Here is an 18,328-nt window from a genome sequence, read left to right on the forward strand (position 1 = left end):
TAAAACCTTTCCAGCTTGTCTGCATCTTTATAAACCTGGAGTGCTTCAGAACTGGACACAATGCTTCAAATGAGGCCTAATCAGTGCCAAGTAAATGGGAACTAGGACTTCACAGGATATGGAAGTGATGCTTCTATCAATGCAGCCTAAAATAGCATTTGCCCTTTTTGCAGCCGCATCACATTGTTGATTCACATTCAGCTTGTGATATATAAGAATTCCAAGATCCTTCACACTTGCAGTATTGTTGAGCCAAGTACTCCCGATCTTGGAACGATGCAGTGGGTTTCTTTTTCCTAGGTCCAGAACGTGGCATTTGTCCCTACTGAGTTTCATTGTTTTCAGCCCAGTGCTCCAACTATCAAGATCACCTTGAATCTTCTTTATGTCTTCCAGGCTATTAGCTATCCCACCCAGTTTTGTGTCATCTGAAAATCTGATAATTGTTCCCTATACTTCCTCATCCAAATAATTAACAAAAATGTTAAAGAGCGCTGGGCCCGGGTGCAGAGATTATCACTAGTTTATTTGGCTTTCCAATGGCATCTGGAAAATCTGTGGAGAGTTATATCAATGGCTAGTAGAAATGAACGTTATATGGTTGCAAGAACTGGATACATTTAAACCTGGAGGCAAGGGCAGATGTGACGGCGCCCTGAAGAACATCTGAAGGGCTGCAATATAGAAGATGCATGCTTCACAGGATAGGTCTAGAACCAGTAGGTGGAAACTGTGGACAAGGAACTGCTAGGAAATTTTTGCAAACATGAGGACAACTTCTGTTTTTCCCCTAACAGTGCTGTGCTTTGGACTTTTAAATATTTGGCTCCTCTTTTCCAAAGCTAGTGAGTACTCACTTCCTTTTCCAATCCACAATTCAATAAATTCCTCGGTGGAAGTATGGAACAATGTTAAGAACCTTTGCATGAAAACAACTATCAATTTTGATACAGGCTTGGCAGTAATCCTTCCATTCCATGCATCATATTACAGAGGGACACCAGGGGCTTTACTATTGAATGACATTAGAAGGTGAGACTCTTAAAGACAGTGAATAGAATATTTAGAATCTTGTAAATAGCCTTTCTTTTGTCAGATTTTTTTCTGACACTGCAAACTGGCAACACACAGTCCTCAACTGGTGTGAGGCAAGAGAGGAAATTAAAGGGATTTGTGCTGTGAACTGTCCTATTAGTGGTGTACAGCAGGCAAATCATAATTGCTTTGGGGTGTGAAAAAGAAAGCTGAAATAAAACAGGCTTGGTGTCAAAGGTTAGGGTTAAAGATGGAACTAGGATTAGGTAAGAGCTGTTTGAGAGTTCACCTCCGAGGTGGGGGTGGAGGTGGAGGTGGAGGTGGAGGGAGTCTCATTTGGGAGAAGTTTTTACGCAGAGGCTAGTGAGCCACCAGTCAGGGATGCAGCAGTTGCAAGATATCTGTAGTGAGAAAGGGACTGGAGTAGATGATTTCAGACTTACTTTCCAGTTCAGTGACAGTATAATTCTGAGTATCAGTTGCTTGGAAACAGACAAAGATAGGGAGCCATCACCACCTCTCTGCTCACAAGCTTCCAAAGAAACTTTCTTTCTCCCCTTGCCCGGATCTAATCCAACATTCCACCCACCAATTCTAATATCAACCCAGCTACAGACTTGCAGGTTAGCTGTCTTTAAGATTGATGTTGATGCTGACCAGTGGTAAACATCTAAAGCTTAATTATCATTTGCAAATGGTGGCAAAATCACCCCTTAAACTTAATACTTAAAAGCCAAGGCATACAGGATAATAAAGAACTGTTTGTGTGTGAAGCCCAATAATAATCAGCCTCAGAAGACATACATGGCAGTCATCCAACATGGGCAAGAAGAGGACAGTCAACATTTTTGTGGGCTTCAGCATCCAGCAATTCAGGCTTCATAACACGTACAGTATGAGCATTGTGTATCTGGTCTACATTAGAAACTGAATGCAGTCATCTTTGTCCTCCCCTTTCAAAGGAGGAAATTTTTTGCCAGAAACTAAACTAAATCCTGCCAAACCCACAGGCACCAGCATTTCTGTCACTATTTTCAAAGTGCTTCCCTTTCCTTTTTAAACATGATTTAAATATGACTGTTAAAGTCATCTTCTTTGCATCTCAGGGGGTGAAATCCAAGGTGGAAACCAACAAAAGGAACCCTTAGTCCATTTCCTTGACTTCCTCAGTTAAATGAGTAAAGGGGAAAGTCATGCACTGTGCCTTTAGCTGATACTCACCCTGCCAATCCCAACTCTGATTTCATCTTTCCAAATGTATAATCTTTATTTCCTCTAAAAGCAAAACTGCTGAGGGCAGAGCTAGTGCTGGTTTCCTCCTTAACTGCTTTGGCTAAAGCATAGTACAGACACAACTTAAGAGTCCCCTTATTATGGATACTGTAATAAGATAATTATGTACTTTCAGCGTGAGCCACACCTCGTATTTCGCACACTTGATGGGAGAAATATCCTTTTTTATCCAATCACACCAACATATTTTCCCAGTAAGCTAAAGAGCTGCCTTGTACATGTAATGAGTAATGGGCTATCTGGGTCAAAACAGAATTCCAGTAACAATTGAGCTCCAGCAGTTATGGTCCCTTCCCCAAACTTGTCATTCAGTGTCCTTTAATTGGAAATACCAGGAAGTAAAGCTAGAACCTGACTGTCTATGTATACAGAGTACATACTGAACCACTGGCTCCTCTCAGACCCTGGCCACACATTATGGCTGTTCAAATGTGCCCTCCCCCACTTTTAGGATTGGGTCACCAACTATTTTAGGCTTGTAGGCACATTTGGAATTTTGAGAAAATGCTATCACAAAACGACTACTGGAGAGCTGTCCATTCTTAAATGGCTGATGTCATAAGAATGGCCAGTTAGAAAACACCCATTTCACACAGAGCATCCTAACAAGGCTTAAAGTTGAGTAGCTTGCCCCAAAAAGTGAGTACAAAGTAGAGTTCCAAGACACCACTTAGAATTTTCTATTCCAACAAAGCACCCACTTCAGAAGGCACTCCCCCGCCCCTTGCAGGTAGCAAATTCATTTCTCCGCCACTCAAATCTCTATTTTCCTTTCTATTCCTAATCTCACTTTTTGGCCTTTACAGTCAGTCCTCATCCTCTCACATTTCTACAAGGGGCGAACTGGAACTGTTCCATTCTTATTTTGCTTTGCTCCCATGGCTCCTCTTGCTTCCCCCACCATTTCGATTTCCTACTTGTTTGTGTTTTCTTCCTCGCCCAAGAGCCCTGTCTGGACATTTTCCCACCACCATAACTCCCCTGCAGCTTCCATCCATTGAAAATCAGCTTATAATCCTTTTTTCAAAACTGCGGCCCAACCAGTCCAAATGCCTGTTGTCCCATCAGAATGGAAAGAGCCAATGAAGCAAAGGTACAATGAGAAGCAGACAAGCACAGGGAGCTGGGAGGCCATTTTAAAGAATCCACTCCAGCATGGAGACAGATGATTGTCTGGAGGGTGGCACAGCATGGTCACTGCTTTGGGAACTCCTCATGTTTCTTAACAAAGAAGCAATTTGCTCTCAAAGTGCAAATCTTCCCTACTCCTGAAGATTAAAAAAAGTTCATCCACAATAATGCCAAATGACCCCTTTCCCTCACAGGCAAAAAGTTATTTTTACTCTTTTTGTACCACAGACAGTGCTCTCTCCATTGCGGGGAGGGGAGAGAAGGAAAACCAGCCCTCTCTATGTGTTGGAATAGTTGGAGGAAAGACTTTGAGTTTCTTGATCATGAGAGCCATATGACCAGCTAAGTTCTTGGTCTCCATCACTTACCTCTCCAGTAACCAGATATTTTCCATCAGGAGAGAAAGCAAGGGCTGTAATGGTTTTCCTGTATAAGAAAAGACAGCATATTGTGAAACATCACAGGCAAAAAGTGAAGGGTTGGTGTTTTCAAGCCAAGACAAGTAGAGAGTGAAATTGGGTGATTGAAAATGAGGGCAAGCCAATCCCTTTCAGGTGGACTTAATGATTCCTGTATTTGCAGCTATCCAAAGGAAACGGGTTCCACAAAGGCTGCCAAAGATTGTGTTCTCATTTGCATAGATGTTGTAGAGATCCGACATACTGGAAGCAATGCTGATTTTTAAAGCTTTTAAACCTCAGAGGTTATGCTGCTGGCATGGGTGTGCACAAGCGAAATCTAGACAAATAATGCAGCTTATGTTGTTACATGTCCATGTTATGCTGATGGTCTCCCTGATGTATTTGCCAATGGGTTGATCTGATTAGGAGCCATGCAAGTATCTGATCAGATCAACAGCTCATCTGAGAATACTTCAAGAAAGAAATAACAACTTTGACATGCAAGAATGTATTCTGTTAAGCGTGTGCTGCTTCAGTCCTTAACACCTGAGCTTGCAGAATAACCTTGCTGAATTTAAATTAACTACTGGGATCCAACAGGAAAATGTTTAACCTACTTTGTCTCTCATTCAAAACAGCTACAAATCTCCCTGACTGTTTGGACACAATACTTGGTTTTCCTACTTGATATCAAGACCAAAATTGTATTAGAAAACAATAGAGATGCCATTTTTCTAGGAGATCATCAACTGCATAGCTCCTTACAATAATCCCAGAAAATTTGTCACCAAATAGATCAGCAAAAATGTTTTCAAATATGTCAAATAGATGTTGGAAATGTAAACAAAAACCTGGTACTTTTTATCATATGTGGTGGACCTGTGATAAAGCAAAAAATATTGGGTTGAAATAAATTGATGGCTTGGGGAAATGTTGCAAAGACTGTAATATTTAAACTGGACATATTTTTTATTAGGCATTCTCCCTGATGAGTTTGATAAACAAAGCATATATTTGACTTTACATGTAATCACAGGGGCGAGGATTGTATTTGCTCAACACTGGAGGAATGAAGAATTACCTACTGAAGAATTGATTCTAAAGAAGATATTGGACAGTGCGAAAATGGACAGACGGACTTTTTCTCTTAAGGAAAAAGAAGACACTTACTACTATCAAACTTGGGACTTTTTTTATCATTGGTTAGAGAAATGGGATTATATTTAGGGCTGAAATATACATTAATTGTAAAGAGAATAACAACCCAGTATGTCTGATGTATTTGGAATAATTATTGTCTTATTGCTAGAAAATAATAAAAATTTTATTAAAAAATAATCCCAGAAAATATGGACATACTTAGCCTGGGTTTTTGTTTTACTTTCCCTTAAAAATGGCTCATGTAGAGCTCATCACAAGAATGACAGTGAGCAACCAAAGTTTATAGTCCCTGAGGCTGGCAAAAGTTTCTTTGAAAACATGAATACTCGAATAGTGCCAAACTTTCAAATGCAAGATAACTCTTATGCATCTTTAATTGAAAAAATACGCAAGAGTGCAATTCTATGCATGTTTAGACAGAAAAAAAGCTTATGGCTATGTTTAGAGTTGTAGGACATTTTTCTGTCTGAACATACATGTGATTGTGTATGATTACACAAACTGATTAAGTTTTAGAGGTATAAGTTGTGGCTTTTGGACCTGTAAATCAGGGATATATTTTCAGTGGCCCGCCAGATCTTGGACTGCAACTTCCATCATCCCTCATCATTACCTTTGGTTAGGACTGAAGGTCTTTGCAGCCCAACATCATCTGGAATGTCATGGAATCACCACGCCTGATCATTGTTATCAGAATTCTCAAGGAGCATCTGACTCGATAGGATCCAGTTCACAATGAGCTCTTGTGGCATAACTCAGTTATACAGCAATAGCTACATCATTTGGGTTAGGGAACTTTACACCCTTTCAAGCCTATTTTCTAAATCCTTGGATTGCTGAAATCAGAGACCACTCCAGGGACAACACAGTTAAGTGATGCTTAAAGTTGATTTATGCCACAGCCTATGCATGCTTACTGAGAAGTAAGCCTCACTTTGTTCATTGGAGCTTACTCAAGGAACTAGCATAGGACTGTATTTGTAGTCTCCTCCAGGTCAAGGACTAGCCAGTTCCTGTATAGACAACTTGAGAAGTTCTGGCCTTGTTTGCAGAAAGAGTTGCATATAAACAAAAAAAATTAAACATTTCATTCCTTTAGAAATTCACAAGCATAAAGAAAGCATGTGCTATGATTGTGAAGCATTTCCTAAGAACTGACATATTTTTGCTGTTCATCTATCACATTAAAATAACCCTGTCAAGAGGAGCCAGAGTTGAAAAAGGGGAGTAGTTAATTTGTTTCCTCTTGAGTCAACAATCTTGATGCCTGTTCCCTGCAAGGACAGCGGTGGGAAATGGACCCCCACATTAACTTCTGCACATATTCAGAACTCCAAACACATTCAAAGTTCACAAGAATTATCAGATTAGAGCCCATATAGCATAGTGGTTAGAATGCTGGACTGGGACTTGGGAGATCTAGTTCCTATTCAGCCATGAAACTCACAGGAAGGCTTTAAGCCAGTCACAGACTCTCATCCTAACCGATCTCACAGAGTTCTTGACAGGATGAATGGAATGAAAGAGAACTCTGTAAGCCACCTTGGGCTCCTGGCAAGAGGAAGAAGGGCAAGGTATAAATATACTATCATCATTTAACCATTTATAAATCCTTGTTCTGATAGTGTCCACCGGACGTTTCTCAAATTTAAAATTCATTTGTCAAAATTCAAAAAGACAAAAAAGTCAAACTTCAAGTTATCAACTTCTCAGTATTAGCACAAAAATGCCCACAAAATTGACTGAAAATACAACCCTAAAATTCAGTCTCCTAAACTGAGAACTTCCACAATGCAAGTTTCATTTCTGTTTAAATTTACTCTGATGTTTTATACATGTTATAAATTAGAGCCGTACATTTGGATTCTCATTCTACGGATGTTTTCAGACAAAGGAGACTTAGTGCTACCAGTTAAAATTTGTTGTGCAGATATTCCATCTTTTCCTCAACATTTTTTTTGGGGGGGGGGTGTTTTGTTCTTTTGTTTTAGGGAGGTTTTGTTTTTTTAAAAAAGTAGAATGGGGGCAGAAGAGGTAGAAAAGTATGGTGAGGTTAAAAGTGCAAAACGCAGTGTTCCAAGGCAGTGCAGTTGGATTAAAAGCCTGAAATCACCAGCTGTACTTTATAAGAAAGAGATGGAGCATGTTCTCTGGGGTATTCTTCACTCTCCCTTTCTGATACTGTAAGGCAAGCCAGTAAGCGAGAGCTTTGGGTTTCACTCACCTAGAGCTATTCAAAATATGATGTTGCTTATTCTTCCTTGGGTTGAACAGCACAACGACACACCTACAAAATAAGATTTTTTTTTTAATTGAGCAAAAACACACAATAGTTTAGGAATTTCAGTTACTGAACAGGATATTCATTTCTTCTGCAGGGACTGACAAAACAATGTTAGACAATTAAAAAATCAACAGTCCTCAGAACCAGTCTGGCCAATAAAAAATAATATGTTTTTAAAAGAATAGTCTTCATTATTCAATGGCATTTCTATATCACCCAATGGCTGAAGCTGCCTGGGTGTCATGAATGAACCACACATTCATGAGCAATAAAATTAAAGTCTTTTATTGCTACTTATCTACAAGATTCACAACTCTACAGATAAGCTCTACTGAAAAGATCTTTACAAGGCAGATGCTAACTCCTTAGTGACGTCTGTCAGGGAGCCCAGGAGGGACTAGCTATCTTGGTCCCACCTTTCCTCCCTGAGGCAGGACAAAGCCTGCTTCTGTTCTCATCTGCACAGCAGCCCTGCGGGGAAAGGTCTACTCCGCCTCCTGTGTCTCCTGTGTCATGCTCAGGAGGTTCAGTGACAGGAGGAAGGGGGGCAGTCTGCTCAGGCTCTCCATGAGCAGAACTCATAGTGCCTTTTCCCTCGGAGCCCCTTGCTTTGATGCAGGCTCGGCTGTTTGCTCAATGGGCAAAGGGTCAGGATGAGGCACGGCTATCTGTTCAGCCATTCCCAAGCTAGGTTGTCGGGGAGACATTTGGCTACGGGGTCTTAAGCATAAATCCTCCTCGTGAGGTGCCGCCTCTGCCGGGGCGTCAGGCACGACACTGGGTGATTCACAAAAGAGGGATACAAGACCTTAGTTACATATAATAAAGCATTAACAGAAATTGGATACTACCTCTGTTTCTGAGTATCAGGGATTTCCAAATAGCTTATGTGTTAACAATGGGCTACATGACCCCACTTTTGATGCCAAGGATGATTTAGAGGTGACAGCTTGATCCGAAACCAATTGCACACATACGTGCCTTCATGAACCATGTTGCATTGGTAAAAAAAACAGGACTGAAGAAGCCTGTACAGCAATCTTTTAAAGAGCCAGTCGGCATACACCAGTTGCTGAGGTGCTTGGACAGATGGAGGTCTTGCACCCATCCTGTGTGAGAGGTCCTCTGGACAGCTGGTTTGCCACTGTGTGTACAGAGTACTGGACTAGATGGACCTTCATTCTACCTCTGAACGAAGATATGTGTGGGAAGCGGCACATACCTGAACGGTTGCTTAAAAAATAATCCTACACAAAGAGAACAGAACGAATTTGCTAACCTATAACTGTTCTTCCTATACCACCCAAAAGCCAAAGTCTTCTGGATGTTTCACAACAATTAAAACCATAAAACACAACATGATATAATTCAAAAGTATAAACCCACAGTATAAAATAAAAATAAAACCAAAATAAAACTCAGCAACAATGCAGAGATTTAACATACAGTAATAGATTTTAAACAACAGAAACAAAAAAACTAAAATTCCTAAGAAAATAAAAAGGTCTTCGTTTGGCACCAAAAAAATGTTGTAGGCATCAGGCAAGCCTCTTTGGGGGGCGTGTTCCATAACTAGGGTTCATAACAGAAAAAGTCCCCTTTTTAACAGCCACCCACCTCATTTCATGACACATTGGAATTCATATTCAAGGAAGTAGTTTGTATATCCTCGCACATTATTCAAGCAATAACCCCTTCTGCACTGTGAAATGGTATTGTACCATATGATTCTTTTGAAAGTGTCAATCATTTTTAGTTCTCCATTACTTCCATAATACAAGGAGCACTATTCAGTTGCAAAGGAAATATCTACCAGAACTGGAAGATAAATATCAAGGACAAGCGGACTTGCAAGAAGGACAAATTGTATTCAGAAAGAGATCTTGGCTTCTAGCAAAATTGTTAATACTTTGCTATGCTATAATCACCAAGCTTATGAGAACCAATCTTCCCATCTCAGTCACATTTTCTGTATAAAAGCAATTTATTGAAACTGCTTGTGTTAGTATTCCCAGGGAATTGACATAATACACTAGAAATTGGTGATCTTATTCAATTTGTTTACTCAACCCACTTATCGATGCAGATACCGTACAGTTTCAAACATCTTCACTCCAGATTTATGGCAGCACACCTACAAGTCATCAATCTCTCTGCTGAAGTACGTGGCAATTGCACACCTCCTTGAAATACAGCGTTCTCTCTCTTGGATACCACAAAGTTCTCTCCACAATTATATTTTTTTTAAAGAACACAGATGCAAGATCTAAAAACGGAAGACATGTTGCTGGTGCTAAATTATTAGAATGCTCCTCATAACACAGTATGTAATGCAGTACAGCCCAAAGCAGACATTAAGTGTCTGGCAGCTATGTCTTCCTCATGCCCCCCTTACCACTGTTTTTTGGTTTTTTTCTTCTAAAGTAGGTTGAGACCCCGAGCTGGATTAGGGCCAGAACATAGGGTGTAGATGCGTGTTTAAGATCTGGACCAAGCATCCTAGCCTTACTATTAAGTGGGAAAAGGCCCCCTCCTAGCCTGTAGACACTTTGAAAGTACTGTCTGTTTGGGCCTTAGAGATTCTCCAACATACCAGAAGAGAATACATCAAAAGTGGAATAGCAGTTCCTGGGTGCTCTAACAAGGTGCAAAGAGAGGACCTTGGTATTTTCTGCCAAGAAACATCCTTCATTATGTCTGCATATGAATGTCTGTATTTATACAGACACAGGAACAGGTGTCGGCAAGTTTCCCATGAAATGAGCTCTGCTTTTCTCCATCTGCAAAGTACAAATGAACCTGGCTCCAAATAAACTCTGTCTCTCTCCCTCCCTCTCTCTCTCTCTCTCTCTCTCTCTCTCTCTCTCTCTCTCTCTCTCTCACACACACACACACACAAACACACACACACACTTCAGGTGGGCCATCTGATTTTCATTTCACCTACATAGCTATTTGCATAAGCATTTGGTTAGCATTCTGTTTTTGTTTGATGTTTTCAGATGCATAAAATATGCTCTGAGAAACGGGAATGGGGGGGAGTACTTCTGCAATTGACACAGAAGCCAGTCTGTCAGCACCATGCAAATCCAGCTCAGTTGCAAGAAGCAACTTCCTTGAGCATGATGTGAGGGAGATGGGGTGTGCGTGGCTCAAATGTGGCAAGTGAGCTTCTCCAGTGGGTCTGCACATACCCTTTTATAATGAATAAGAGAACAGACCTCTGCTTTTCCAGCAGCACGTTGGGGCCTGTAAGCAAGGCTGGTTCAGTCTCAGAAGCAAACTGTTGAGAGAACAAAGCTATGGCAGTTTGCCACAAAGTAACACATAATTAAAGAAACTGGCTCTGGAAAACTTGAAAGACAAAAGGGTTGAATTTTCCCATTTAGGCTAAATTTAGGAAAGGGATGGCAAGAAATCAGATGTCACAATATCTGATTCATTGAGAATAGCAGCACTCATCTCCACTCTCCTCTATTTTGGTCCCCGTTCTTTTCTCACTTTCCTTAAAACATGTATCTTCTAGGTTTAGCAGCACTCTAGAATTATCCTCTCCCTTGCCAACTCTGTATTCCTATCTTGGTTTGACTCTTCCCTTGTTATACCCTTCTAAAAGCTTTGTTCCATCAAAGAGCTCTCAAGAGACACACAGAAAAGCACATCCCTTTTGCTGCTATTTTCTCTCTTGCTCCACTGACACATTCTGGGGGACTAACCTCCCAAGTGTGGCAAAAAGAAATATCACAAGTTACCAACAATATTTTGGTACTTGGCAACGTTTCACCTATGGAATTTGTTGCCAAGCAGCTTTTACAATCAGAAGTCCTATCAGAAAAAGCTACTCGCCCTACTCAAACTCTTACAATGTACACAGACATACACACAACACAGCAGCTGCAGATTTTTTCTGAAGTGTTATTGTTAAAGTCTCCAGTGCAGAATAGTGGTTAGAGCAGTTTTCCCTAATGTGTTGCCCTCCATATGTGTTGGCTGGTGTGAGCCCATCCTCAGGAAGGGGTACACTGAACCCACTCACTTCCATAACCTCCATATCCACAAGATTCTTGAGATAAACTCAAACACCCTTTATTTGTAAGTCTTTGCCTCTAGTTACCACACTGAGGCCCAGCAAATCTAGAGGTTCTTGTTCAGGGTAAAGACATATGCCTCCCAGCTTTGCTGATCCACTTCCACTTTCCCCCATCTGGGCTAGCCTAACCTCACTTACAGGAAGCCCTCTTTACGCCTTTACCTCATGCCTTCCTGCTTGGGAATCTACAGCCAAGCATGAGGATAACTTCAGTCCTGGTGGTCTCTTGCAATTGGTGACTGAGGTTATTCCCAGTCTAAAGTTATGGTCCAACACAACTGGAGCAAACTGGGTTTGAGAAGGTAGGGAGTGCATGTTGAGTTAGCACTGGGAGGATGCCAGTTCAAATCACTACTCAGTCACAAAGTTCACTAGGAAATTTTGGGCAAGTCATCCTCTCTAAGTCAAACCTATTTCACAGAGTTGTGTTAAAAAAATCTCCACTGTCTTTTGTTCCTTGCAAGAAAGGTGATATAAAATCTGTCTGCTGCATTTCATAGGACTTGTAATGGTTAGCAGGACTGCCAAATATTCAGTTGCATTATGCCTTATTCCAGAACCTCCATTTAGTTCCTTATAACATAAAGGAAACTCTGGACCCAGTGATGTTTACTCATTCTCACTATCCAATTACCATCTTCTCTTCATTCCTCTCCTTGCTTTGTAATCTCCTGGAAACTGTATTTTTCAGTCTTCACTAATATTCAATTCATGTTTGGAACCCTTGGTATGTGCTATGCAACAAAATACATGGATCGATACAGAGTACATTGAAATACAAATTTATTCTCTATGCTGATCTTCTTCCCTTGTTTATTTTGGAACACTGGTCACCTGTTCTGGCTTTGTTGCAGACAGTTAATGATTTCAGACATTTATCTTGTTAGTCTATTAACTGGTCAAAGTTGGAACTCGTGTATTGGCGATAATGTACCTCATAGAGTGTTATCTAATTGGCACTTTAAACTTTGTGCTGAGAATATTACTTATCTGGCAATACTTCTTCCAAGAGCCATTTCATAAATTATTAAGTTAATTTTGAGTAAGTTGGTTAATTTGACCTTATGGGAAACTGACAGATGGGCATCTATCAAGATACATCTATGGGGTAAATACACTTAAAATGAATGTAATATTTCAACTTGTTCATGTTTTATGAGGCATGCCTTTATATTTAAGGATTACCAGAAACTTAATATTTTGTTTCATAAATGTTTTTAGGATTCCATTCCACCAAAAATAGTTTTGAAAACAATTGAGGTTCCAATTAAAGAAGATGGATTTGGTCTCCCTGATCTTTACTTATACCATTGTACCTTTTGTTGACTTGCACTAGACTTCGGGTTTTTTTTCCTTCTTAGACCCAGTGCCCCTCCCTGGTCAGTTTTGGAATCTTTGTCTCTGGAGTTTCATTCCAGGTGTGACACAAAAATAACCGGATTAGTAATAAAAAATATTTATTAATGAATTACAGCATTCTGAACATTGTCACCTTCTATATACTCTCCTTCCCATCTCCACACTGCTCCATACGTATTTTCCATTGACTGAAACAGTGCTGGAAGTCTTCTTGTGTGAGGCTCTTCAAGAGGCTTGCCGTTTTTGTCTTCACTTCATCCATTGACACAAAACGTGTTCCTGAGACGAGCGTGGGCAACCCTGGCATTCAACGTCTTCCACGTTTTCTCATTGTTCCTTGAAATGTTTGTGCCACTCAAAAACTTGTGTGCAAGACAAACTGTTATCACATACACTGTTTTTATAAGTTTCTGTGGCCGTTTTGTTCAATTTCGCGAGAAACTTGATGTTGATTCGCTGTTTGATTTTTTTTCCCCCCAACATTATCACAGCAACTCATGTAGCAATTGTAGTTCGAATACTGACCAGGCTATTCGTACGATATACCTAGCCGGTCGGTGGTTTGAGAGGGTGTGGAGAAGGAGATATAGTTCAATGATGTACGTCTAGCTGACCTCCTGACGATTTTCCAGGAAAGTCCTAAGCACAATCCGGTTATTTCTGTGTTTCACCTCGTATTGTACCGGGTTCTCCACATACCAAAATAGCTAATATATAAAGTATTTTCACATGCAAAATTAAATTAAGGAGAAAATTCAGATTTAAAAATTAGCAAGTAAGTATTTGCTCGGTGGAGTTGGATGGACATGTTGATTTTTACTTTGGATCAGTTTGTAGATCCTGATGATATTTTTTACCATCTTCTGCTTTGTGTGCTAAATATATATAATAGAAATATATGTTACGAAATATGATCCTACAAATAGAGAATAAGAAATTCTAAACTGAAGAAATAAGCCAGTGTTTGTGATAGAGAAAAAAATGGTACATATCATGCCTTTGGACTATTTCAAATATGTAAGAGAAGCCTAACTGGTTCAGGTGTCCCAGGAATACACACAGGTGCTAAAGGATGCATGTATTAACTTTTCTGCACTTTGCTGTGTTCTACAAAAAATATAGTACAGCCCCTTGTTTTCTCACAATAGTATTATATAGCAATGCCCTTACCTCCTCTTCCTAAAAGACAAGGTGAACAAAATCTCAAGGTGTCACCCACAGTCATTTATAATGATAAATTTGCAGAAAGATCCACAGCATCTTGCCAGAAGGCACCTGTCAAGCAGAGCTGCAGGCTTTGTTCCGCTGAAGAGGCAGATCTAAAACAGATGGTGCCTTTTCTATGACCTCAATACACAGTGTGCAGAATCATATATTGGGTGGGTTTTGTAGGACTAAAGAAGTCTATGAACTTAACAAATATCTGCATTGTCACGAATTCAAGTGTAAAAACATTCTGAACTCCAGAACCTTTCCATCATGCATTTCCTATTCACAACAAGATTGTCCCAACAAGTAAAGCTATTCTGTACTCCAGCAAAACCCGCTCAGCAAAACTGTCTTCCAAACAGCGCAGCCATCTGCTCTATGGAATGTACTAGAAATACCAATGCCAGCAAATTATCAGAATTAACAAGCATAAAGAAATCTGGGTGACACCTGAGGAGAACATACAATTATATTGTAATTTTTGAAGTAGCATTAATTCCCAAGAGCATTAAATATACACACATCCCAATTAATTCTGAGGCAGGGGGAAGATCCCACAGATAAAGACTGCATTAGTTTATGAAAACATGCTTTAGTGACAATAGCTCTTCCATAGGTGGTTTGTTTTTAAAAAGCCATCTTACTAAAGCAGCTGCAGCAACTACACACAATATCTTCAGCACAGTAGAGACAGAAATAAGTGGAGTCAACTAATTGTACGAATCAGCAGGTACTGTGTGTCTGGAAACTCAGAAAGAAAATAATGTATTCAATTTAATGTGCTCATTACAACTGATAATACTGCAAGAGAATACGAGATGGACTAATATATCTAAGTTTTTAACCTATCCTGTATTCCAAAGAGCAGGCAACCATATTTAAATACTTAAAATGCAAGGTACAGTTAAAATAACTGCCATTAGAAAATTCCTGTGGACAATTATCAAATGTTTTCAACAAAATACTTTGGATTGCTATTGAAAACTGTTCTAAAACTTTTATCCTGGGGGAATACATTTTCAAAGCAAAATGGGAGCAGCCATAGTCCTTTGCATCCCCTTGCTTGAGTCTACAGTGCAAAGAACACCACCAAGCCTATGCTTAGCGACAATAAGAGAGCATTATTTAAATCTTATCTACTTTTCATTATAAGATAATCCCAAAGGAGGTGCCAACAGCACATGCATGCTCTCTCAACCTGCACTTGTTTATTGCAAAGGTGTGGGAAAAGTTAACATTTATGCAAATCAGATATAGTTATTGCAAAGGATTAAAAAGATCTTAGATGAAATTTATGGATAGGTTTACTGGGGATCCTGGCTTGCTGAGATCAAGCAGTGTGCCAATGTACACTGCTGGATTTCATCTCTATCGTTCTCCCTTCAAACAAAAGTCATGGAGTGAGGGTGATAATTCCTGTATATATGCTTACTCCCACGGGGCTTTCTTGAGCACTTCTGATTTTGCCCTTGAACAGTAGCTCCCTGACCATGACACATTTACTTCAACTTGGTGTACTGGCAAACAATTAAACAATTGAAAGGATCTCTTAATGAAGATATCAGAATGTTTCCATTCACTAGATGTTTGAGAATTGTTCCTATGAATCGAACATTTTGGTGTGACTTAATTTCTCATCCTTTCAAACTCTTCTTCCCTTTCAAACTTTATCTTTTGGTTCCTCCCACCCAGTTCTAAAGCATTTGCTTCATATATAATAATGGGAGCGTGAAAGAACTTGCACATAGTAGCTCACAATAATTTACACGTAACCCTCTGTTTTGTGCAAAGACCAAAACTGGATACTAACTCCAACAGTGGCATTTGCACAGGGCTCTTTGATACACACACACACACACACACAGGGAAACAATCATGACAACAAAGGACTAGATATTTCTGAGATCATTTTATGTATAAGGGTGCAGTCGTCTATCTCTCTTCCTCCCTCTCACACACGCATCTATTTCCAATCACCCGTGACATTCTAGTATCATTAGGGTGTGCTCAGCCCACCCATCTGCATTTCTTGGGAGATGAACTTTAGTGGTAGGCCACATGCTTTGCATATAGAAGACACAGGCTTGATCTATGGTATCTCTGGTTAAATGGAGATCAGTCATGGGTGCTGCAAAAAGTTCTCCACTTGATACAGCCTTAGAAAGCCATTGTCAATTAAAGTAGACAATGGTCAGTTAGAGAAGTGGAAATAGCAGCTTCATATTCTACCACATAATATTTGTCAGCATCTACTTTATGATGTTTCCCCTCAATATTAGGTGCACCATACCCCTTAAACGTTAGGGATGCAGAGATCTGTCAAGCCTTGGTCTTGCAAGTTGCCTTTGTTTTATGTGCAAGTTTTGTTTTTGAGGTTAAGTTCATTTTGCTACTATTTCCATATAAGCTTGTGATTAAAAAAACATGAAAATTTGTACACATTTTTGTAATACACATGTATATTTCTGCATATATTTCCAAACAAGCATATTTTGGAACACATCTACCCACTGATTAAAGTGTGTTTGTGTGCCTTTAGAACGCTACATATTTTTCTTCATGCATTTTTCAAATGAGTGCATGTTCCCTTTTGTTTTGTTTTGTTTTGTGGAATGTATTGGAAGTTCTGAAAGATTCAGACATCTGACTACAGAATGGATTTCAATCCATTTTCAGGTCTAGAAGTTACAAATTAGATAAATCCATTAAAAAATTTGATGGAACAAATTCTTTATCCATGCCTAATACAGAACTTACTGTCTGAGAATTACAGTTGTATTTTCTCCTCCAGTAGTCAGTTGTGTAACATCCATAGTCAAAGCAGATAATATTTCAAGTGCTGCAAATCATTGCTTCTTTAGTAAGTCATGTAAATAAAACTAAAAAGGCCACCCCAACCTCAGACTGCAGTTTTGAAACACCTACTCCAAATAAAGCAGTACCAAGACAGTGTCTGCAGACAACTGTAAGTAACTATTTCTTGCAAGTGAGAAATTAGAATTAACTTAAATCCAATTTATGGCAATTTACATCTCATTATATCAAAATGGAGCCTGGATCAAAGCTGGCATGGATGAATATGTGTTATTTTAATAAGAAGTTTTACACCAAAAGTTTTACCCAATTGATAACTCACCCAATGACATTAAGAAAGGAGAGATGGTTTTATTCATGCAGATCCCCTCCTCTGTTATAAGGAAGCTTCCTTTCTACATTCAAATGATGCAGAATGAGAAGGAAATCTGTTCCTGCTTACTGTCAAAGGCTCCATTTTATTAGGGGTTGGTTGGTCGCCACTCTTCTTCACTGGGGTCCAAATTAGAACACTGCCATTTCGTATTGCTTTCCTTTGGCACAGGGTAAGGCACAGCCAGCTGCAGGAAAAACTATTCCAATCACTGGGTCCATGTAATGGTGAATAAAAGGCCCATTACTGTCATCTTCTATAGACGAAGAACACAGCCAATGGTTCTTTTGAATATTCCCACACAGAGGACAGATAGACATTTTACAAGGGACCAAATTCCCATCACCTGCCTTTAAAAAGTAATCTCTATATACCAAAACTCAGAACCTAGAAAGGCAGTTTAACTCAAGTTTAACTCTTGCTGTGTAGGGTGCATTTGAAGAGAATACCACTCAAAGCTTGTTTAAAGCCTGTCGTAGCTAGAACTTTTGTCAATACAAAGCCACAAATGAGATTGAAACTCTGCTAATGGTATAGTTGAGCCAGGGTTCAGAGGGTCAAAGTCCCAGGACATCTGCCCTACCAGGAATCATGATGCCACCTGCAACCTGCAACCAGCAGCTCAACTTGTATTACCCTTGCTTACATTGAACTATATTTGCCATTTTGATGTCCATTCTCTCAGCCTGGAGAGAGTCTTTTGGAGCTCCTCATAATCCCCTTTAGATTTTTACTATCCAATTTAGTTGGGGTTCATCAGCAAATTTGGCCAACTCACTGCTTACTCTTAGTTGTAGATAATTTATGAACAGATTGAAAAGCATTGATCCTAAAACAGAACCCTGGGGGACAGAACTGTTTACATGACTCCATTGGGAACAACTGCTGATTTATTGCCACTCCCTGCTTTCTGTTCTTTAACCATCTAGTGATCCATAAGAGGACCCCCTCCTTTTATTCCATGACTATTCCATTTCCTCAGGAACCTTTGGTGAAGGACTTTGTCAACCTTTCAGAAATCCAGGTAAATAATGTCTACCCGATTGCCCTGTCCATGCTTTACTGACAGTCTCAAAGAATTCCAGCAGGTTAGTGAGCCAGGACTTGACTGCAGAAGGCATGTCGATTACTTTTCAGCAGGGTTTGTCCTTTTATGTGCTTACTGATTCTATCTGTAA

The 18,328-nt window shown here is 39.7% G+C and overlaps 1 protein-coding gene across 5 annotated transcripts in view; it reads right to left on the reverse strand.

Annotated features, from left to right (window-relative positions):
- The window catches only part of MAPKBP1 (mitogen-activated protein kinase binding protein 1), a 138,451-nt gene that overhangs the window by 65,361 nt on the left and 54,762 nt on the right, over positions 1-18,328 (reverse strand). For all 5 annotated transcript variants that reach the window (XM_044436370.1, XM_044436369.1, XM_044436366.1 and 2 more), the window contains exons 4-5: positions 7,246-7,308; positions 3,828-3,885 (exon numbers count right to left, since the gene is read on the reverse strand). In XM_044436370.1, the coding sequence (XP_044292305.1) occupies positions 3,828-3,885; positions 7,246-7,308 (121 nt within the window). The remainder of the gene's footprint in view (positions 1-3,827; positions 3,886-7,245; positions 7,309-18,328) is intronic.

Source organism: Varanus komodoensis, unplaced genomic scaffold (genome assembly GCF_004798865.1).
Source record: "Varanus komodoensis strain SLA01 unplaced genomic scaffold, ASM479886v1 scaffold3, whole genome shotgun sequence".
Taxonomy (NCBI): domain Eukaryota; kingdom Metazoa; phylum Chordata; class Lepidosauria; order Squamata; family Varanidae; genus Varanus; species Varanus komodoensis.